We start from the raw sequence: 24044 nt of genomic DNA on the forward strand, positions 1-24044 counted from the left end.
ACTATGGTGTAAAGGTGTGTGTGGGGCGCACACGTACCTGATTTAACACTGGCAATAGGGAAAGGTGTTGGGTGGTGCCATGTCACCTTTTAATGTGTCCCTCTCATAATCTATACTACTCACACAGTGTAGCATTACATTTTGTCATTGGCACTGCATGCTATTTCTGCTATTACACCCCCATGTTTCTCTGTTGGGAGACATTGCAAGGGATGTGACCCACTCCAAAGGTGTGAGACATACTTCCTTGGTTACTGTGAGAAAGTGCCTCTTTTGCATGGTTATCACCCACTTTTTGCCTGGTTTTGATGTGATTTCAAATGTAGTGCACAGGGTCCCCTCCAACCAGGTCCCCAGTGCCAGTGGCCCTCCCCTAAAACAAACTCCCAATTGCTACATCTGCCCTGTGTAAGTCTCTAGTAAACAGTATGCTGGGTACCTAGGTCCTGAGAGCTGAAGAGAGTCCCTTGGGACCCCCCCTCCTCACTGGGTCCATGCTACTGCCCTTGCAGCCTGCATACCCCAGTGAAGGAGAAAATGACAAAGTTGATATGGCACCCTGCTTGGGTGCCATGCCATCTAGCACCACCTGGCAGCATAGGTAAGCCACCTCTATGTGAGACGGAGGACGGGGCTAACCACCGCAAGGCATGGAAGGAGTTAATACACTTCGGTCCTTCCCCTCTGCAGGATGACGAACCACCCTGTCAAGACATCAGCCTATGGGAGAACAGAACACCAAGAGCGGAGGCGGGGTCTCCTGCAGAAGAGGAGAACCCGGAAGACGCCGAGGTGTGCGAGTTCATGAGACGGGAGGACGTACGAACTGAGAGAGGCACCAAGGAGGAACGAGGACGAGAAGCAGACGAGGACTCGGAACGAGGACGAGAAGCAGACGAGGACTCGGAACGAGGACGAGAAGCAGACGAGGACTCGGGACGAGGACGAGAAGCAGACGAGGCGCCGCCCCACAAAGGGACCGAGAACGAAGCCAGCGAAGGGGAGCAGTGGACCGAGGACTGGTGGACACCCCCGGACAACGCTTTCACGCCGCCGTAGCTCAGGAGAGTTGCGGCCCCCGCGGTACGTGGATTGGGGCAGGGATCGGAACTTAGAGAGAGGGAGGGGGTGGGTTTCTGTGCTGTAACTGGGAGGGAACGGGGAGTGTAAATTCACCATTGTTTTTCTTTTCCATCCCGTCACACCCCTCTCACTCCCCCTCACCTTTCTACGCTATCAGTTCAAGTGTGCTAGCAGTTTTGGTATACCTAGCTCCCACCTAGAAAAAGAGAACTCTCTTGGGGAGGGGCTTAGTGGCACGACAAACCACCCTGCTGAACGTCACAACCACTTCTGGATAGAACCTAGCTGTAACCTTTTCACCAAATAAAAGAGAGCACTAAGTAAACGGTGGTGGCACCTATATAAAGTGGTAACTCAACTTAAAGCCATACAGGAAAAGTGCAGTGACCGTGTTTTCTTCTCTTTATTCTGGATCCTGTGGCCGGGGGCTGTACCACCACGTTCAAAGAAGACCCCGAACCAAGTACCCACCGGACAGTCCTGACACCTACCCGGATTAGAAAACCTTGTTACCGCCTGCCTTTTTTCCTGTGCTGTGCCTATGTTGACATTCCTGTGACTGAGTGGAAATAAATGCCGCCATCATTCAACCCTCTTTGAAGCCTCCTAGCTTTGTTTTCCGCCCATCCCTCTCACATCTGGTGTCAGAAGTGGGATCGGGGGAAATGGAGGCAACTATGAGGAAGATGGCGGAAAGCCAAGAGAAGCTCGAACGGTGTATGGAAAAGTTCCTGGCTGTAGCAGAGGAGGATCGAGCCACCTTGCAGAAATCGCTCACAAACCAAAGTCAGACCCAGGAGGCCGCGATCGTAAAATTGGCTGATACCTTAGGACAACAGCGGAGTACTGCCGGGTTCCCTTCCGTCGTCATCCAAAAATATGTCGAGGGAGAAGACCCCGATTTCTTCTTCGCTAACTTCGAGCGTATGGCTCGAGCAGCTGGTTGGGGTCAGGAAAAATGGGGCCAGTATCTCGGTCCCTTATTGTCCGGCGATCTTCAAGCCGCTTATCAGGCCGTGAACCCATTAGGACTCACCCCCTTTGAGGAAGTGAAAACTAGTATACTGGAGAGACTGGGTATAGATGATGACACTTATAGAATACGGTTACGCCAAATAAAAGAGGGCCCTCAGGAGACACCCCGTGCTTTGGCCTATAGGGTACGGGACATGGCCGATAGATGGTTGAAGTCCCGGGTAGCAACCAAAGAGGAGATCCTGGAAAAGATATATATAGAACAGTATTTGGCTTCTTTACACCCAGCAATACAGAAGTGGGTGAGACAACACACCGGACTGACTTTGGACAGGGCTGTCGAAATAGCAAGCGCCTTCTACCGGGCTCAGGAGTCCCAAAGAGGTCGCGATGATTCACACTGGAGACACCCTACTGGGGTTACAAGAGCGGTCCGACCGACCCCATCCGTGCGAAGAACCGACACGGTCATCCAGCCGCCGGGGCCCATTGTAATGCTTCCCCGAGCATCACCTCCCCTGGGTCCGAAATGTTACACTTGTGGTAACATAGGTCACATAGCCCGGTTTTGCCCCCAGAAGGAAGAGCCCATGGAGGTGGGGCTAGTAAGAATTTACTATTGCAGCCCTGGAGGGGTTCATCGTCCATATCACCGCACTATGACAGTGAACGGAGAAGAAAGACAGGCCCTCGTTGACACGGGCTGCCTCCAAAGTGTCATTCAACCCCAAGCTGTTCCAGGGAGGGGACCTATCCCCACAGGACAGATAAATATCCAATGTGTGCACGGGGACAGTCGAATATATCCCACTACGGAAATTGAGGTCCAACACCACCCCTCCATGACCGCAGTACCCCTCACCGTGGGCCTCATCCCTCGCCTACCTGAAACTTTTGTTATCGGCAATGACTACCCCCACATGCCAGATCTAGTCCAGGAGACGTGGGCAGAGGTGGAGGAATGGAGAAAAACCGCACCCTTCTCTCAGGTTGCCGTATCCGAGAACGTGCCGGGAAAAGCCCGGAAAACGGGGAAACAGAAAAAAAGAGAAAAAAGACATTATACGACCCAAGTCCATTTGACCCAGCGAAAAGACGCCTTTGTATGGGCAATGGAGCCCGGGTTTCGAGAGGCTCAAAGAGAGGATCCTGCCTTGAGAGAGGCCTGGAACAAAGCCACCAACGATGAAGATCCAGCGCTTGTAGGTCCACAATTCTTCGAGAGAAAAGGTCTCCTGTATCGTAAGGGAGGGAGGGACGCCCCGATACAGCTGTTAGTGCCCCAACCCTACAGAGAGAAAGCCCTGTTTTTAGCCCACAGTCACCTATTAGGGGGACACTTCGGGGAAGAGAAAACTGAGGATACCATACTGAAAAGATTCTATTGGCCAGGGGTATACTCCCAAGTCCGGAAGTACTGCAGGGAGTGTGCCGTATGCCAGAAAAATAGTAGGGTCTTACCGGCCAGAGCCCCGTTACATCCCTTACCCATTATACAGGAACCCTTTTCCCGTGTAGGCATGGACATCATAGGTCCCCTACTGCCCGCCCGCAGTGGATGTCGGTTTGTACTAGTGATGGTTGATTATGCCACGCGGTTTCCGGAAGCGGTGGCCTTACGTCACTCAACCACTGCCGCTATTGCAAAAGCTATGATCAACATCTTTTCGAGAGTAGGGTTCCCTAAGGAGCTAATCACGGACCAAGGCTCTCCCTTTGTGTCTCGCCTCATGAAAGAGGTATGTGCCTCTTTGAACATAAAGCACATACGAACCGCAGCGTACCACCCCCAAACAGATGGGCTGGTGGAACGCTATAATGCCACCCTTAAGACCACCCTGAAGAAATTACTGAATTTAGAGACCCGCAAATGGGAGGACATGCTCCCTTTGGCTCTCTTCGCTATTAGATGTCAGGTCCAAAAGAGCACCGGGTTCTCCCCTTTCGAACTCTTATATGGTCGACAGCCCCGTACTCTCTTGGACATGCTAAGGGAAGCGTGGGAAGAAGGTACCCCAGGGGAAAAACCTCTACCGGAATATGTGCTGAACCTCAAGACTCATTTAGGACAGATCAGAAGCATAGTACAAACCCACATGGAGCAAGCACAGGCCGCACAAAAAATTCAATATGATAAAAGAGCCAAACCCCGTTCTTTTGCGCTTCATGACTTTGTACTCTTGATGCGACCTACCTCAGACCACAAGCTGCTAGGACAGTGGCAAGGACCTTACCGTGTGATAGAACAGGTCACCCCTGTTACATATCGTCTGGAACTGGATCCGAGAAAAGCTACCAACATCCAGATTTACCATGTTAACTTGTTGAAAAAGTGGGAGGGGGCCATCCCAGTGCCTGTGGGCCTCACTCACGTTCCCGAACCCCTGTACCACCAAAGCATGGACACAGAGTTGTCCATAGACCAGAGAAAGGAGTTAGCTACACGGCTCACACCACTGCAGGGGGCGTTCTCCCTCTATCCGGGAAGAACGTCAGTAACACAACATGCTATAAATACGCATCCCGGGAAAAAGGTGAAGCTACGGCCCTACCGAATTCCCGAAGCCCGTAGAGAAGCAATAGAAAAAGAAGTCCAACAAATGATACAATTAGACATCATCGAACCCTCTCATAGCGAATGGAATTCGCCTATTGTATTGGTACCCAAGCCGGACGGATCCATCCGCTTCTGTATCGACTTTCGGGAGGTGAACAAAATCTCCCAATTTGATTCCTATCCCCTCCCGAGAGTCGATGAATTGGTAGAACGCCTAGGGCGTGCCAGATACATTAGTACTTTGGATTTATGTAAGGGATATTGGCAGGTGCCCATGAATCCTGCCGACCGCGAGAAAACCGCCTTTTCCACCCCTAGTGGATTATATCAGTTTAAGGTCCTTCCCTTCGGGCTCCATGGGGCTCCCGCCACATTTCAAAGGCTCATGAATATGGTCCTTAAACCATGCTCCTCCTTTTCGGCAGCCTATATAGACGACATCGTCGTCTATAGCCCAACATGGGAGGAACATCTTACACATTTGGAAACAGTGGTTAGGGCCTTAAAGGACGCCGGGCTCACGATTAATCCCACCAAAAGTAGATTGGCGGCACGGACCGTAAAATACTTGGATCACCTGTTAGGTGAAGGCTACATAAAACCCCAAAACGAGAAGGTGGTGGCCATCAACAACATACCGTTTCCTCGAACAAAGAAAGGACTTAGAGCATTCCTTGGTGTCCTGGGGTACTACCGAAGATTCATCCCCAATTTCTCCCAACAAGCCGCTCCTCTCACAGATCTACTCCGCAAGAATGCTCAGACAGAGAGAAACTTAAACTATCCCAACCCTGACCTTGTCCATGCATTTCATTCCCTGAAACGGGCCTTAACCTGTCATCCTGTCTTACTCAGCCCTGACTACGACCGGCCCTTCGTCTTGCAAACAGACGCGTCTGATACGGGTTTAGGCGCCGTACTATCACAAATAGACCAACAAGGACAGGAGCGTCCAGTTCTATACATTAGCAGGAAACTGTATCCCCGGGAGAAAAACTACGCGGTTATAGAGAAAGAAGCCCTCGCCATCAAGTGGGCCATCGACTCCTTGAGGTACTACCTGGAAGGGAGGGAGTTCACTTTATTCACCGACCATGCCCCCCTCGAGTGGATGGCCCGAAATAAGGGACACAATGATCGAATCCTAAGGTGGTTCCTAGCATTACAGCCCTATCGGTTCCAAACTAAACATCGGAAGGGTAAAGACCAGGCAAATGCCGATTTCCTCTCCCGATATCCCCTAGGTGGTATTCTTGAGAACAAGAATGTAAGGGAAGGGAGATGTGAGACGGAGGATGGGGCTAACCACGGCAAGGCATGGAAGGAGTTAATACACTTCGGTCCTTCCCCTCTGCAGGATGACGAACCACCCTGTCAAGACATCAGCCTATGGGAGAACAAAACACCAAGAGCGGAGGCGGGGTCTCCTGCAGAAGAGGAGAACCCGGAAGACGCCGAGGTGTGCGAGTTCATGAGACGGGAGGACGTACGAACTGAGAGAGGCACCAAGGAGGAACGAGGACGAGAAGCAGACGAGGACTCGGAACGAGGACGAGAAGCAGACGAGGACTCGGGACGAGGACGAGAAGCAGACGAGGCGCCGCCCCACAAAGGGACCGAGAACGAAGCCAGCGAAGGGGAGCAGTGGACCGAGGACTGGTGGACACCCCCGGACAACGCTTTCACGCCGCCGTAGCTCAGGAGAGTTGCGGCCCCCGCGGTACGTGGATTGGGGCAGGGATCGGAACTTAGAGAGAGGGAGGGGGTGGGTTTCTGTGCTGTAACTGGGAGGGAACGGGGAGTGTAAATTCACCATTGTTTTTCTTTTCCATCCCGTCACACCCCTCTCACTCCCCCTCACCTTTCTACGCTATCAGTTCAAGTGTGCTAGCAGTTTTGGTATACCTAGCTCCCACCTAGAAAAAGAGAACTCTCTTGGGGAGGGGCTTAGTGGCACGACAAACCACCCTGCTGAACGTCACAACCACTTCTGGATAGAACCTAGCTGTAACCTTTTCACCAAATAAAAGAGAGCACTAAGTAAACGGTGGTGGCACCTATATAAAGTGGTAACTCAACTTAAAGCCATACAGGACAAGTGCAGTGACCGTGTTTTCTTCTCTTTATTCTGGATCCTGTGGCCGGGGGCTGTACCACCACGTTCAAAGAAGACCCCGAACCAAGTACCCACCGGACAGTCCTGACACCTACCCGGATTAGAAAACCTTGTTACCGCCTGCCTTTTTTCCTGTGCTGTGCCTATGTTGACATTCCTGTGACTGAGTGGAAATAAATGCCGCCATCATTCAACCCTCTTTGAAGCCTCCTAGCTTTGTTTTCCGCCCATCCCTCTCACACTCTAGCATGCCTCACAGCTCTAAGGCAGGGTGCACTACACTACAGGTGAAGGCATATATGCAGATATGTCCCTACAATATTGGGAACCATTTCCTAATTTTGTTAGTGCCAATGAAGCAATAGAGGGTACATTGGCTGGGAACTCGACAACTGGAGTTCCACAGCATCATGGTGGCTACACTGGATACAGGATCGTTTGGTACCAAACTACTTCTTTCAATAAATCCACACTGATGCCAGTGTGGGATTTATTGTACCAGGAACCCAGCGGGCAACCCAGATGTGCCCCTTAATCCCTGCCAACCCTGGTGTGGTCTCCGGCCAGCTGTAGGCAGCCAACCACGAGCAGACATGTTTCTGGACCCCTCGGTAGAGAACCCCTGCTCTCTGGAACCAGAAACAATGCACATCCTGGGCAGAGGTGTCATGCCTCCTCCCCCAGGATGGGCAGTGCTTGAAGAAGGAAAGCTTCAAAGGCCTGCCACCTTTGTAATGCTACCACCAGCCTCTGCTGCTAGCAGCAGATGGCAGCCACTGGTTTACACCCCCACTTTGGCCAGGAAAGTTAAAAAATATATGAGGTGTGCCCACCTATGCTAACCCCAGCCCTAAGGTGGGGCAAGCACGGTGAAGCACAGCTTTCAGTCCCACCATCTTAAAGATGAGGCCTCCAATCAGGGCTAGGTCTTTGCCTCTTCCCACAGGAGGGTACCCCTAATAGAGGGTGCAGTCACCTCAGGTAAGTTGCCCATTGACCCTACCTGCTACTTTCCTAAAATGCCTCCCAAATGTAGTATTTAGGTAGCTCTCCCAGACCAGACCCTCAGATTAGATGGACCAAAGAAGAAGATAGAAGATGACCGCTGTCGGACCCGGACCTGAACTGCCACAGACAGAACCTGACAAGAACCCCTCCACCTGCAACCAGTTCAACCATTGGGCCTTCCCTTCTTCCATAAACTCTGTAGGCCTCCAAGAAACCCTGGAGGCTTTTCAACCTTTACCAAAGTGCCAAGATCCTCCCTTCGGCCCAGAAGCCCTAGTCCACGGCATCTGCCGGTACAAGAACCACAGTGGTGAGTACAGTACCAACCCTTGCGTCGACATAACTCACTGCTACCAGAGAACTCCAGTACCGCAGTGGTGAGGACTAGCCCTTGGGTTGATGCAACTCACTGCTACCAAAGACCTCCTCGACTGCAGTGGTAGAGGACCAGCACTTGTGTCAACGCGGCCTGGTCAGAAGAATACCTCGCAGCAGGACTGCCTCCGCGACCTGGAGGTTTTCTCTAAGCCCTACGACCTGAGCTGTGCCCAGCCCGGAGCCCAAGAGCCCGTACTCTCCTGCAAGTAGCCCTTTCAGCATCCTACTGCCCCTCTTGCATAGCCTGTCCAACTGTGACCTCCCCGTGACAGTCCGACGACGGTGGAACTTCTTCATCCGATCGACAGCAGCCAGCCGGCAGAGACGGTAACCGTGTTGGCGGTCAGCTGAAAACCACTCAACTAAATTAGTCTCTGACTGACAGGGTAAATTTAATTGCCGGTATCAACCGCTGCGGCGTAGATACTGAGTCTCGCATCTCTGGGTGCCCCCGGTCCCCTACGATTTACATTGCCTGCAGTGTTGGCCTGAGACACCTAAAGACTGGAACTGGAAGTGGTATATTTACTTGTTACACAGCACAATTGTTTTCCTCCACAGGTTAATATTGAACTGCTCTGAAATTTGCACTGGCAAACTTCTGAACCACGACAAGTATTATAAATGGAAATCGTACTTACCGTAATGCGAAGACCCTGGTCTTAAAATATAAACAAAGAATAATTTTCTTAAATTGATCTGGATCTCCTTCTTGAGTCGTGTGTCCATCATTGATCACGGTATTGCAATAAATGTCTTACACACCTCTGTGTTAGGCCTAAGGCTGCTCGACCATACTACCACAAATAGCACACTTATGGTTTTACATTAAGCCATGTTCACTTTTGGGGAATCCCTGGACTCTGTGCACGGTATTACTACCTGGTGACAATATCACATACAGAGGCAGCCTCCTACAGTTACACTTATGGTCCATTGAGTCCACTGCCCTTCAATTCATGAACATGTAGTTCAGGGATCGCAATGGGATTTTTATGTGCAGACACTTACATTTGAGTTTGAGACTTTGTGCTTGGTGTACGTGATTTTGTTGTAGTGACATTATCATTGTATGTACATTGCTGTAGTATGTAGGCCAGGAATTTGTGGATGCTTGCTGTATACAATGTGAAGGATAAACCGTGTAATGTTGCATTTATATGTTACACGAGACATGGTGGAATCAATGGCATATGTTACCATAGTCTATACTATCAGCAAGTTGATTTGACTTATCTGATATGTGTCCATATGTCCATTTATTATACAACTTCTTTTGATGATATTTGTCATTTATAGTATCATTCTACTCAACACAGACTTTTGGGGGTCAACAGTTTACTTGATATTCATGGCTGTTACAATGATGGCATGGACACAGATCTTATTTCTTAATGAATAATTTATTTCACAGACACATATGCAAGACACTTGGGGATTGATGTGATATGATGATATAGCTTGTTTACACTCCACCACTACATGATATATATATTTCTGGGTTTGTCTGTCAAATTAGGTACATCTTACTTGTGGAAAAAATAGAACTGAAATTTGGTAGTGTGTAGGTGTCAGTAGTTCTAATTACATCAGGTAATGTGTCGATCATTTAGGAAAGAAATTAGCTATGATTCCATTCCTTCTGAGATGTCCTTCATGTGAACCCCGTTCTGCAGTTGGTACTTCCTCCATATTTGGCATGGTGAGATAATTATTTGCTGGATCAGTTTAATACAAAATGTCCATTTTCCCCCTGATTGCTATGTTGTGTAGTATACAACATACTACAATCATGTTGCAGACTGTGGTGGGCCTGTACAATAAATGTCCACCGGACAGGTCAAGGCATCGAAATCTGGATTTCAATATCCCAAAACAATGTTCAATGATTCCCCCCTCCCTGCTGTGGGCCATGTTATATGCTTCTTTAGCATCATGCTTGGATGCTCAAATGCACTAAATAACGAATGAATGAAAATTACATTTATAAAGCTCACCACTACCCTGAGGTGTCTAGGTGCTGTCGCTCTGGAGCTGAGATGCAATCTAGTGGATGATAAATGGTGCTGTTAACTTGATTTAGTTGTTAAAAAGTCATGTTTTAAGGGCCTTCTGAAAGGCAAGCAGGTCGTTTTTTTCTTTAGGATAGGGAGGCATTGAATTCCAAAGCCTTGCACTGCAGGCTATGAAGTTCCTGTCCCCCATGTTAGATCTTTTGAATTCGGTAACCCTTAGATTGTGAACTGATGATGATCTGAGTAACCTGCTGGGAACAAACCATCTAAATCAATGTTTTCAATACTGTGGTCCTACATTATGTACTGCCTTAAATGCAGTGCAGAGGGCTTTAAAGCCAATGTGTTTATGTATGGGCAGCAAATGCAGCTGAGCCAGGCCCTGAGAGATTAATTGAAATTTGGTGATTCCCAGAAGGAGTCGCGCAGCAGCGTTTTGAAGAATCTATAATTTTTGAAAATTTATTTTCTAAAAAAATAATGCATTACAGTAATCTATTCTTGAGACGATGATGGTAGTGATTGCGGTTTTTCGCAGTTCTTGCCGGTTGATGTAAGGGTGTTGATGTGGCCCTCAAAGTACAGTCCGCTCTCAAATACTACTCCTAGGTTCTTGGTCTTGGAGACGGGTGTGGGAAGAGTTCCAAATTTCTGAGGGCACCAGGAGGGAGACCAAAAATCAGTGTTTCTGACAAATAGTAGGACCTCAGTCTTTACTGTGTTGACTTTAAAGAAATTCTGCGACATCCATTTTTAAGTCTGCAGTAAGCAGTCATGGAATCTGGAGGCAGTGTTGCTTGGGCTACTGGCCGCTGACACCACTATTTCTGTATCGTCAGTGTAGGACACAACTGCAAACCCAAATGACTTTATGAGGTCTGCCAGGTGGGTCACATGCAGGTTAAAAAGTGTAGGGCTCACTGATGAGCCCTATGGGACCTCACAAGGTAGGGTGAAGAGAGAAGAGTTAAACTTATCTCTGTCTGAGAGAAAAGATTGCATGGGCTGAAGAGCCTTGCCTCTGATACCCAAGGCAAACAGATGGTTTAGGAGGATGCTGTGATTAACAGTATTGAATGCTGCAGAGAGATGTGATAGTATCAAGGCAGCATTTCCACCATGATCTAAAGTTTGTCTGATTTCTTCTGAAGCTGTAATGAGGGCTGATTCAGTACTATGCTGGCTTCTGAAGCCAAATTGGGTATCTTCAAGAAGATTGTTGGTTTTAATAAATGCAGAGAGCTCTAAATGAATGGCCTTTTCTATGACCTTTGCCGGAATGGGGAAACGCAAAATAGGACAATTTATTTGGGGGTCTTTGGCCTCCACTGTTGTTCTTTCCAACCCTGGGCAAAGCACTACGCTACGCTCGCGTAGTTTGTGCTACTTCGCACTACGCGAATTGCACGTAGCACAGTGAAAACACGCGTAGCGTAGTGCAGCGGTCATTTTTTGCTTGCTCGCGGTCCTCAACGTCAAGTTGGTGACCGCAAGCAAGCAAAATGACATCCCGGCGAGACTTTTTCCTCGTTCGCGATCAGCAACATCAAGTTGCCGATCGTGAGCGTGGAAAATAAACCTCCCGGCGAGATCCTCAAAGCGGGGAGGTTAGGTTTTGCATTGCGAGTGGTCGCGTTTGCTCGCGACCGCTCGCGATGAGAAACTACCAGTCCGCGTTGAGGAAGCTGCCGCTCGAGTAAAAATCTACTCGAGTGGCAGACAACTACAGCTCGCACTATGCAAGATGCCGTTTTCAATGATTGCACAGTGCCGGATGCTTGTCCGCACTGTGCAATCATTAAAAATGGCATCTTGCACAGTGCGAACAGGGTACTACGCAGTTCGCACAGTGCTACGCGTAGCTCGCTTAGTGCGAAGTGCACTTTGCGTAGCTACGCGTAGCGCTACTTCGCGAACTACGCCCAGGGTTAGTTCTTTCTTAAATGAGGAGAATGGATGCTTGCTTCCATTCTTTGGGAAAATATCCTGTTTCAAACATCCGATTGATGATGTCAGTGAGATGACTGGTCATTGCTTCTGGGACCAGATGTAAGATTCTTGGAGGGCAAAAATCCAACGGGGATCCAGATTTGACCTGGCAGATTAGTGCCTGGACGTCTGCTTCCAATAGCATTGAGAATGAGGAAAGCCTCAAATTGCCAGTAGAAGGCAGTTCTACGGATGTTGATAAGAAAACCTATATTAAGGCCTTGATTAGTTGATTCAATGGAAGAGATGTCCAATGTATCAGTGAGGGGAGTTGGCTGAAAGAGTGTTGTAAATGGTCGCCACCTTGGCCTTGAAAAACAAGACGAAGGCATTGCAGAATTCTTGATCAGAGAAATTACTTTTAGGCTCGACAGTCTTGGTTAAATGTTTAATGGTGGCAAAAAATTCCTTAGAAGAATTTGCAGAAACCTGGATCTTGGTTGTGAAATAGCCTTAGCTTCCCTGACCATCCTCTTGTACACTAGGATAGCCTGTTTATATAGATCTTTCTCCAGTATGTCAAACTTGGTCCGCCATTTTCTTTCATGCCTGCAACATGTTTGTTTTTGTAATTTTAGGTCATCATTGAACCATGATGCAGATGGGGAAGAGTGAGTCACAAAGATTCACTGAATTCCCATCGGAGAGGTATTCAAGATGAAAGTTAAAATCCCCCCATAAAGTACAATCAGGAGTGTTGGTATTACTTTCCAGCAGTTATGCCAAAACCCGGGGGACGATAGATAAAAATCCAGTTTAAGGAATAATGATTAGTGATTTCTATTTTGTAAGAGAGTGCTTCAACTTCTGAACTAGTCATGATTGGTACAAATAGTGTTTTCAAATGGTGGCGTAAACGACCGCAAGGCCACCACCCCTTTTTTAGTATGGTCCATCCTATACATACAAAAACCTTTTGGCGTTGCTGTAATAAGATCAGGGCTTGAGGACCCGTCAGCCCACTTCTCTGTGATAAAGGTAATGTCAATTTTCTGAGAGTCTCAGAAGTCTGACGACTCAATGGCATTTTTACTAGGGATCTTGCATTAATCAGAGCACAATGATAATGATCTAGAGCATTGGGTAACTGAGCGTGCAGAGTTGTTCAGTGCATGGATTTCATCCTTCGCTAGGGCCAAGCAACATTTCTGGAATTTCCTTTTTGTCTCATCCTGAGAGGGGTCAAGAATGGATCCTGAACAGTTCTAATCGAGCAGATTTTCTTGCGAGTAGTGAATGGGCATGCTGATGTGGGGCACAGAACCGGCAGGGGGGCTGGAGCTGAGCGTGGGCCGAGCTCAGACGTGCGCAGATGTGCTTGCCTTTGGTGTGCTTTAGGCGCTCCATAGCGCGCCCGCTGCACAGATGCGCCTGTCATGCCCCTATCATGCGCCCCAGATGACAGATGCAGTCTGTCATCTGGAGGGGTGTCAGGGGAGTGAGGGGTGCGCTCTGCGTGTTGCGCAGGAAGCATCAATTAAAATTCAAACGTGAGGGCAAAGCAAATCTTAACCCGGGTTCAGCAACCCCTGTTGTCAGACACTGGTTCCCCAATGTAAGTACAACTACTGGTAAATGAAATCACAATTAACATAAAGATGAGAACTACAAATCACAAAATGAAAGTTTTTAAAACTGAGATCCACCTAAGATGGCTACTGAGCAAGAGAACTTGAGGGTATTTAGCTGGACGCACTGCTATTTGAAAGTTCAAATGTTTGTATAGTTGTCGGGTCCTCGGGGAATCGCTCTCTGACCAAAGAGCGTAATGTGATACAATAAGTCGGTTGCGCTACTCACCTGAGTTGAGTCCCCCGGGCTCCAATGCCCCTCAATTGGGTTTCAATAAAGTAATCAAAAGTTCTACATAGGTCTTTTAGCATTATTCCAATGCGGAGTCCCAATGCATTTCAGCATTAACATAACATGCCTTCATCAGGGGAAACGTTTCGAGTTAAGCGTGATGATTCTCGCGTAGTGTGCTCCGGAAGGGACTCCGCATTGGAATAATGCTAAAAGAAAACTTTAAAGAAACTTGTGTGTGAATAATACACCATGAAACATCAACCTATGTAGAACTTTTGATTACTTTATTGAAACCCAATTGAGGGGCATTGGAGCCCGGGGGACTCCACTCAGGTGAGTGGCGCAACCGACTTACTGAGCAAGAGAGCCAGACACCTCCCATAATGCATGCTCATCCTACAAGGAAAATAATGGGAGGCAAGAGCTACCTCCAGGAGCTGCACAGACGCACAGATGCACCGTCTTCATAGGCCGTCATCTGGAGGGTGTGTCAGGGGAGTGAGGGGATCATGTCCTTGGAGCATATCTCTGATGACCTGGAACAAAAAAATTGATTTACATTACTGTGAATATGACATGTTAACTGCTAGCAATGATTGATTTCGACACTTGAGAGATGTGGTTGACTACTTCTCATACAACACAACAGTTTTGACAGACCTGGTTCATATATTTTTCACTTTATGACATGTATGACACATTACCCATATGCACACACACATGCACTGACATAGTGATTCATATTTTATGCAATACTACATCACCGTGACTCCACTATAGTTGTAGTTGATTTCCCTATGGCTTTTTGTCAATGTATTTCTGTTATACAAACCACATGGAGGGAATACAGCCCTTTAAGTTACTTTCCACAACTTTATCTGTCACTTCTGACACACATACATACCCAGAAGTATGCTGTGCCCATACATTCCACTTTCCAAATTTGCATTGATCCTTGAGTGCAGAAAGGTGTAGGAATCATGTGCAGAGCCAGAATGTTTAGCTACTACATTGGTGAAACAGTATTTGTCATCACAAATGGCCTGTACATTGATTGAAGTATGCCTGTTTGCGATTTCTGTACAGGTGTGCTGTTCCAGATGGTGGGAGTAGGTTGACATGGGTGCAGTCATTTGCACCAATGAAATCTGGGAAATGTGCTACTTGGCAGAAGCCTTGCTTCACTTTTAGAATTTCAAGACCAGGTTTTGGGAAGCTGATGTGCTGCTGGGTAAGTCTCAATATAGCTTCCAGAACTTTTGGCAGAAAGGCAGAAAAGGCACCCTGTGAAATACCTGCCAAAGCAGCTTTTGTATTCTGGAAGCAACCAGAGGCCAAGGATGTAGCACTGACATACGTTTCATATGTGTTGGTATGTCATGTGATTTGGTAGTTGCTGGTTCAAGTACTGGTGCAATTTATTGGAGCAGACATACAAATATGTCCCAGATTAGTCTGCATTTTTAGATTATTTCTTCCTCGCGCTGGTCAAAAAAGGATACCCTTTGTTTGAAGATTTTCTCATGCTGGCTTCTTCCTCCTTGCACTTAGATGATGCCCATGTCTTGCAATGACTATCTCTATTTGGTTTCCCATAGGGCTATTCTTTCTATGTTGTTCCTTTTGCAGTCTCTTCTTGTTCTGGCGAGCCTACTTTTGCACCTGCTTTGAACGAGTGCTATTTTTCTCATGCAAATAACACATGCCCTACTTTGCGGGATTTGCGTTAGTTTTGCAAATTGAGTTAGCGTTGGTTTAATCTTCATCTTGCGTGGGAAACACCCTACCATGCCTACTTTGCATATATTTGCATGTCTGGCATGCAAAACAAAACCAGAGTTGTTTTGCGTCATGTAGGAATGTGAATGTGGTGCTAAACTGGTTTAGCGCAGAGATTGCAAATGCACGTGTGTGTTTGCACCTCTTTATGTCACGTAAAATGTCATGCAAATAACTGATAAATCTGCCCCCAAGTGTGATGAAGCATTGTGATGCATTGTAAAGTGCAACAAACAGCAGGGATACCTTGCTGCAGTGCACTGTGACTTAGGGAAGGGGCAGGAATGTGCCGTGTTTAACATTATATGGCGCGTTCCTGTCCTTTTGTTGCGCTAGCCCACAGCGTGCTGCCTAGCTCCATCACAGGCACGCTTGCACCATGGTTCACGGGTGCGCGTGCTGTAAATTGGATTGTTTTTGATGGGAGGGGACACCTTTCTGCATGAAAACAATCTCCTGAGGCATTTTCTTTTTCTATGTGTGCTGTATTCTGCAGCACACATACAGAGAGGGAAAAATGAGCAGAAATAAAAATATTTCTCCTTGTTATACCTCGTCTTGGAAGGTGTAGCATTTTGACACATTTCAGGTCTACCAGTAATGGTAAATCTGGGAATACGCAAAAAAAACCTGGGTGGATGCATAGGAACACCCTCACTCCGCCTATGGGACGCCTCCATGGGGCAGAGTAACACTATACAGCAATTGCGGTCGTTGCATTAGTCCAGAATAATTCAGCCACTCGAGGTGGCCTTGCATGGCTTGATAAATCTAGAGTTGCATTTCTCTTGCACCCCATTGCGCGGCACACTGGTGAAACAACTCTTTGATACATTTGGCCCCCAATCTTTTGCTTAATAATAAACTTTGGAAAGTGGTGATTATATTATAAACAAACAATATATTAGGAGAAACTATTATTTATCTGCTACCTTATTAAGTCGGGGTGTCTGAAATATATGTAAAGGTGTGTTTCGGTTTGCACAATCTCATACAGAGGTTACCTAGTTTGCCAGTCTAAAAATTAGATTACCATTTCCATAAATTCACATTTTAAAATCCCAGGACCACTCAGATTGACGACCCTAGTGTTCGAATGTGGCTAGAAACCCATATAACCGGTGGCAGGACCCCAAACAATCTCTAAAAGCTCAAACATTAGTGTGCAGGCGCCAATAAGGCAAACGTTTCCAAACAGAGGTTTTGACTGTGGTGTATCCGGATTCTTTGGCACCGCCTAAATTTAAAAACTGTTGCAAAATGTTACGTTTTGTGCTAATTCGATAGAGATGGCTCCTATGCAAGTGCTGAAGAGAAGGGAGGTGTACATAGCAGAGGAATGAATAAACTAACTCGAGTTATCACTGAGACATACAGGCATCTTTTTCCTGCTGCTAATTTAAGTCAGGTCTTGTCTTGCTCAGTCCTGATTGGATAGATTATATAGAGACAAACACAAACCGTCACGGAGTCTACATTTCACGACCCATGTCTACATCCATTTTACTGGGCCACTGGAGGTAGAGTCCAAAAGTGGATTATGGCGTGTGCTCAAAATCAAGTGTGTTTGCTCCTAGTATTTGTGGCAAGCGAAACCAGACGGGCGTTCTGGGAGCAAATTTCACACATGTGCTGATTGCTCCCCTGGGAATGGGGAATAACCTGCATTATTGATACCTTATTCCCAATTCAATGATGTTAAACTTGAAATTGGATGCAATTTGCTCTCTCACAAATTTGTATACCTCAAGCAAAACGCAAATCAATTGGTGTCCATTATGACTGGGCCCGCTGCCCATTCAAGCTGAGCTTGATCTCAGCAGCGTGGGGGGTTTGGGCAGTGTCTAAAATAGCAGAATGACATTTCTGTTTTCAGTTTTGTAACATGCCACTTTTATGCCAGCTTTGGATCCAAGACAGGAAGTTTAATCCTAATAACATCTTTGTTTTCTCCAGTTTCTCCTTTAATTAGCAGCCTCATTAGCATTTGCGGAAGTGCTGCTGATGGAAGATGAGAAGGCAGGAACCTTGTATTGCTGCTAGATCCTATCCGCTGGTGGGGAAAGCTATTCTCAAATGAAGAACAACAGGGAGGCCCCTCCCTTCACCCGACCAGAAGGGAGACCACCTTGTCACGCAAAGCCTGGCATCACGCAAGAGGCTGCTGGCTCAGCCTACCACGACTGAATGGAAATTCACAAGGATTTAGGAGGCTTGTTAAATGACTGGAAAATATTGGGGGGGCTTCAGCTCTGGCCTTACCATAAAATACCCCAAGCATTGGTATATTCTGCCTTTCTGTCTTGCTTGAAATAAGAATGTGTGAGTGTCATTGTTTAGGGTTTCTAAAGGAATTCACCATCATCAGTACAAATCTAAAGAATGCACAGGAAGTGTGATATGTAAGGGGTCCTTGAAAATATGTTATACTTTTCAAAACTCATACGACCCCTGATATAAGTGAACAACTATCTGCATAGCAACAAGTGAATGTATGCATTTATGGACACACCATGAATGATGGAACGCGTGAAGATCTGAGTAAATGTATACATCAGGGTAGCTAGGAGTAGCAGCTGTCACCCCTGGTTTCCCTTTGACACTCTGGCTTTTCCATTGCTACCCCTTGTCTAAGGGGTCCTAAGGGCAGTGGAAAGAGCAGAAAGAGGGCTCTAAGCAAAGTCTGTACTTTCAGTAGTGTTCACTGATTGCACATCTCCCAGCACCTCGGAAACAAAGAGGAAGCTGTTGAGTGGCTATGGACAAGGGAAGAAGTCATTATTGTGATGTCATCATGATGATGAAAATGTGCGTGCTGTCTCCTGGTACCACCTAGACTTCAGTCCTGTCTCTCCATTGAAACTACTTTTTCCTCATTTTTCCCTGTCAGGTATTTTGGAATTTGTTGTGGATGCACCGCTCAAACGTTAAGGCCCAGATTTACCAAAAAATCATGAACACAGGGCAGCAAGTGAAGTTGCTGAGTTGCATTGCATGAAAAGCAGAGAGCACAACTGTGCCATATATTCACAGAAATGGTGCAGATCTGATCTGTCTCTATGCTGGCACACTTTGGGTTGCCTAGCACCAAAGCAGGCACCCTTGCGCCATGGTGCAGGGGTGGCTGCATTAAGGTTGGGATAAATTTTCCAAGGAAATATATTTCTCCTATGTACACCATCCTCAGGCAGGTGCACCATTTTGGTGCAAACGCAGGTCTAGAATTCTCTGTAAATAGGGGTTTGCATCAAAATCAATGGGCGGATGCATAGAAATGCCTATGCATCCCTCATGGAACGCCTCCCTGATGCTCTGTGATGCATTACAATTTTTTTTTACAAAGCAATGCAAACTGACATCTATGTTGCTTTGTGAATACCAAAATGGATTTCTCATCCGATCTATGAGAAAAAAGTGAAGCAACCCTGCCACTGAATCTTTGTAAATCTTGTCTGAAAATGTGGGGGGCAATAGAAGGAAGGCGTGAGAAGCCAGGGTAGTAATTATAACAAAGAAATGCTCGTGCTGCCATAAACCATTTTTCAGAGTGGCCTATAACCAGTGGTTGAGGTGGGCGGCATAGGCAGGGCACGGTGATCCCCTATTTTTTTTTAATTCAATAAGACCAGGAAAAGGACTCTGTCTCTTCCTTCATTTCTAGAGAAGGCAAGGACAGTGTCCACTTCTCCTGCTCTGCCCCCCTCTAATTCTTCTTCTTTCTCCGATTCCCTCTCTTTCTGTCTCTGTCCCACTCCTCCTCACCTGCTAAAAACCGTAACTTCAAGAAACAGTTCCTACCCTGTGTTTCGTCTCCTTTCCTTTATTCGTTCCCCTGTGATAAGGATCCAAAAAAGAAAGACACTTTTGCTTAAAATTTTGACTTTTTCTGATATTTTCCTATTCCAAAGTGCATCCTCCGTCGGAGAGGAAAAAAAGGTTCAAAATAAGAAGAATAAATAAATAAATAGAGCAAGACAGAGTGGTAGAAAAGTGACAAGATTGGTTTAATTCACAGCCAAAAACATTAGTGCCACTTTACAGATTTTGCCATTGAAGCGCTACTTTCGTTTTCTCATCTTTCTTTGAACAACATTGTTTCCCTGGCTGGGGAAGTGCACTATTTCTGGAGGTACTCCAATACCTGGTTGATATGTGGAGTGGAAATTGTTTAATGTGATCCTTATCAGCTGTTTTCCTTATTTTAGTTCATAAAATGTTTACTGCAGCTCTATGTTCAGGTATGTGGTATTTTTAAACCACTCTGCTTACGTTTTGTATGGATATAAGCAACGGGCATTGAAACTGGTCCCTTCCGGGCCCTGAGTCATGTCCTTGACTTTTCAGTTAAAAACACTCATTTATTTCTGAATAATGAGAGTAAAAGCGTTATGGTAACCACGTTGTTCCTGCTTACATTTCACATGCTTTACTTAATCTTGCATTCCCTATGAGTGTTTGCTTTTTCAGGTACGTTGTTATTTTTTTTTCAGGCAGCGTATTACTCTTGTCTAGTGCATTGTTTGAAGTGAGTCACATCCAGGTGTTAAATCGGGGTACAATAGGTTTGTAGCTGAAGGCCGTGTGAGTTTCTCTCAGTGGGGCAGTATGGTGTTCAGTGGGGGAGAGCATGTGGCACTATGGCCAGAGCTGCTGAATTTGGAACTGGGAAAACAGATTCAGCCTTCATGACCTGTCCACCAGACCAAGCTAGACCTTAGAAGGCCTTGCTAGACCTTAGAAGCCCTGGTGTCCTAACATCAGGAGATGCACACTGTGTGGCAAGTGTGGGTTACCCTTGAAGGCCTATCCACCACCATCCATGCTGAAGTTCATCTCCAGTTTTGAGGGCAGGCCTACAAAGCAGTACACCCCAGAGCAACAGTGCCTCTGTCACTGAGATCACAGGATCTTTGAGGCGAGTGAGCCCCACCCATCGGTACCTTGATTGGCCTTGTTTCAGCGGTAGTAGTGCAACTCACAAGGGATCCGCAATGCAGGATGTGCACGCACACCAAACTGAATTTGCATACTTCATGATCCATGTGCTTCATGCACAAGCGCTTTTAACATGTGCTGCCTTCTTTGGGCCACTGGATTATGCAGCAATGGAGGACAACATTCTGTTACAGTGTTGACTAAATTAGTGAGCAAAAAGAGGCTGTAGCGTAATGTGGTACATTTTCTGATACTTTATTATTGTGCCATTTTTAGGTCTCGGCTGCGAAAGGCTGCGCTTGCGCAGTCTCGCTCCGAGATTTAATGAGTTGGAGTGACTTTGAGAAGAGGGGCTTGCACCCGCCCCTCTTCTCTCCTGTTCTCCATTGGCTGGCCTCTTAAATGCTGGCCAGCCATTGGAGAAGAGGTCCAGTCACTCCGTTGAAGCCCCGTCCTTTTCGGATCGGGGGGCGTGTTTTTTGCGAGAAGTCTCAGGGAGGAGACAACAGCAAAACACGCCCCCAAATCCGAAAATGAGGCTCCCTTTCTCCGAGGCATTTTTGCTGTGCCTCGGAGAAAGGCGGTGGATGACTCTCTCTGCTCAGGTCAATGCTTCGCGTATTATCGTTTACCAGCCTACAGTTGCCAGACAGGAGCAGTAGTAATCTCAGCCGGTGGCTGGTTTGGTGACGCTTTCCATGGCCGCCTGCAGGATGGAAGCGAGGGTCAAGTGTTGCCGGGGCGCGTGGGATCACCGCACGTTCTTGTGCTTGCTAGCGTTAATGATCTTCCCGTCGTGCATCGCGGCCCCGGGTGAGTTTTAATTAAACGCAGCATTTCTTCCTGGTTTTGGAACCGGAGAAGACCTTCAAGAATTTGTTTCCGGGTGGGGAAGGCGCCCTGCTATTTACTGGTTCGCTACTCCACCACATACCAATAGAAAATGAAAGAGTCCATTAAAATATCGATTTGTGTGGTGTTGCAGGCTCGGTGCGCCTTTCTATGCTTCTTCGCCTAGTGATAGCTGTGAACTTTCCATTTTCTCTGGATCCTTCTAATTTGATGCCTGTGGTGGGAATTGAAACACGCCGCTACCTTTGGTAATGAACATGAATCCATAAAAGCCAAAATCGGTGTCCGTGAAACTGATCTGCAACTCCCTTTTTTTAAGATTAGTTCGTCATTTACATCTTTTTCGTACGATATTCCATTTAGACACCTGGCAGTACAGCTGTTTTTATGTGGCACTGTAATTAGTTTCCAACACTTGTGTGTCATTTCTTCTACATGCCCTTTTATATTTACTTCCCCAAGGGTGATTATTTTTCTCGCACTTATTAGCTGCGACTCACGGAAAGGAATTTACCAATTTTATATCAACTGTTGTCATTGTGTTCTGTCAAGTTTTCAATTCCACCAGTTTTGTAATCGGGGTCGTACATTTTTAAGGTTACGCAACATTTTTAAGGTTACGCAAGTTAATTCTTTTTGATTTTGCAATTCTAGAAGATCCTCAAACTTGAACACCTGCTCCGTCCCCGAGTCTCGATTAAAAAAAATAATTGTATTCTTAAAAAGCGGGGTTGATGATTAATATTATGCAGTGACTTCACAAAAAGCGACATCACAACCCATCATGCCTCTGACATTGGGTGTTGGTCTATTTTCTATACTTAGTCCAGTGTTCGGTTTATTCATTCGCCTAGCGACTATTCCGTGTAGTCACATAGATATGAATATGTTTCAAGTTCTCATATAATAATTAGAAGTAAGGAGGGTTGGTCATCGTCAGTGCTGATTTTTCATTTCGATTAATGTGCCTGTGACGTTCTGATCTGATATCATTGTTTGTTTCCATATACGTATCCTCTCTCTAAACACTAATCCTTTTTAGGTCTCGGCTGCGAAAGGCTGCGCTTGCGCAGACTCGCTCCGAGATTTAACAAGCATTTACAATGCAACGGTCTCGGCATTGTTAAAGTTAGAGCTATTGGCATTGCTCATGACAATGCCGTTTCTTTAAAAACAAAAACATAAACAAAAATAATGTCATGAGCAATGCCAATAGCTCTAACTTTACCAATGCCGAGACCATTGCATTGTAAATGCTTGTTACACATACTAACATTCGCTGCAAAGATTTAGCTTCATTAGTATCAGTGTAAAATACAATCTCAGCTGTGAGAAAGGTAATCAGTCAACCTTTGCAACAGGCCCTCCAACTGACAGCAAAACAAGTCACAATTTTAGTAACTTTTGATCCGCTTGATTTTTTGATTAAAATTATCAGATTATGTGGCAAATATGACAGAGCCATAATTATGTGGAAAACATTTGCACACTAGGATATTTTGCCATTCATGTTTGAATTGCTTTTGACAGACACTGCATGGCTCAGACACAAATGGCTTGTGATTCCACTTTTGTGCTGTGCTGTGCTGTGTACAAGTAGCTACAGCACTTAGCCAAGTATTGAGGAGGAGCCCAACAGATGCTGCCAGTGAGCAGTCATCAGCTCTGATATCAGGCTTCGGGCCTGGCAGGTCCGCGGGGTGTCTATTAAATGAGATTTCCACCCTTTAACGGAGGAAATGACGCAAGCAGGAAACTGCACTTGACTCCATGACTTTAGAACAGGCCGTCCAAGGTGTGTTCGCCCACCATACCCTGAGCCAAACTGGCTGGCATCATAGTGAGGTACATTTTCCTTTCATTAATAGAATGGCAAAGACAATAATGAATAAATACAGAACATTGTGCCGGGAACGATTGTCCTGTGCTATCCCAGGGGTCTATATTACCTTGACAACGAAGTAGCACAGTGACGCCGTAGCCACAATTAAACTTTAAACGCCTATTTCATTTCCCCGTATAACAAAAAAGCAGGAAAAATCAACAGTAGAAAGGTCGTCACCTCCTCGCCTTATTGCTTCCTGGCTTTGAAGCCACCTTCCCTTCCGAAGAAGCGCTCTTCCGCCCTGGCGTCCTGCTCACTCAGACCCGTTCCTCTCACCGCTCAGAGCAGCTCAAGAGAGGTGTGTCACGTGACATGTTTTCACTAGGCCATGTCCGCGTGAGTCACGTGCTCACCTTTCCACCTCGGTGCACCCTCGCTACTGAGATCCCCGCCGCTGAGTGAACACCGCATCGACCGAGGCAAGCGCTAGGGTAAGTGTATGAGTCACCTGAAAGTAAGGGGTGCTGATGGGATTCGGATAAGGGGTAGCGGTTGATGTGTATACTCTAGTGTAGTGCTTGGGTTTAGGTTAGGTTTGGGTTTAGCATAGAAGGTAGGCTTAGCCGTGGGCTCAGGGTAGGGCAAGTGACGGTGTTAAGGGCTGGTTGAACTTGGATTGGGCTTAGGGCATGTGTTAATTTTAGCCACAGTGTTGTTAGGGGAAGG

The 24044-nt window shown here is 46.6% G+C and overlaps 1 protein-coding gene across 1 annotated transcript in view; it reads right to left on the reverse strand.

Annotated features, from left to right (window-relative positions):
• Positions 1-14414, reverse strand: part of LOC146785734 (uncharacterized) — a 29941-nt gene extending 15527 nt beyond the window's left edge. The window contains exon 1 of the mRNA XM_085633577.1: positions 14356-14414. Coding sequence (XP_085489703.1) covers positions 14356-14395 — 40 coding nt within the window. The 5' untranslated portion in view covers positions 14396-14414. The remainder of the gene's footprint in view (positions 1-14355) is intronic.
• Between the last annotated feature and the right edge of the window lie 9630 nt (positions 14415-24044).

This window comes from Triturus cristatus, chromosome 11 (assembly GCF_964204655.1).
Source record: "Triturus cristatus chromosome 11, aTriCri1.1, whole genome shotgun sequence".
Taxonomy (NCBI): Eukaryota; Metazoa; Chordata; class Amphibia; order Caudata; family Salamandridae; genus Triturus; species Triturus cristatus.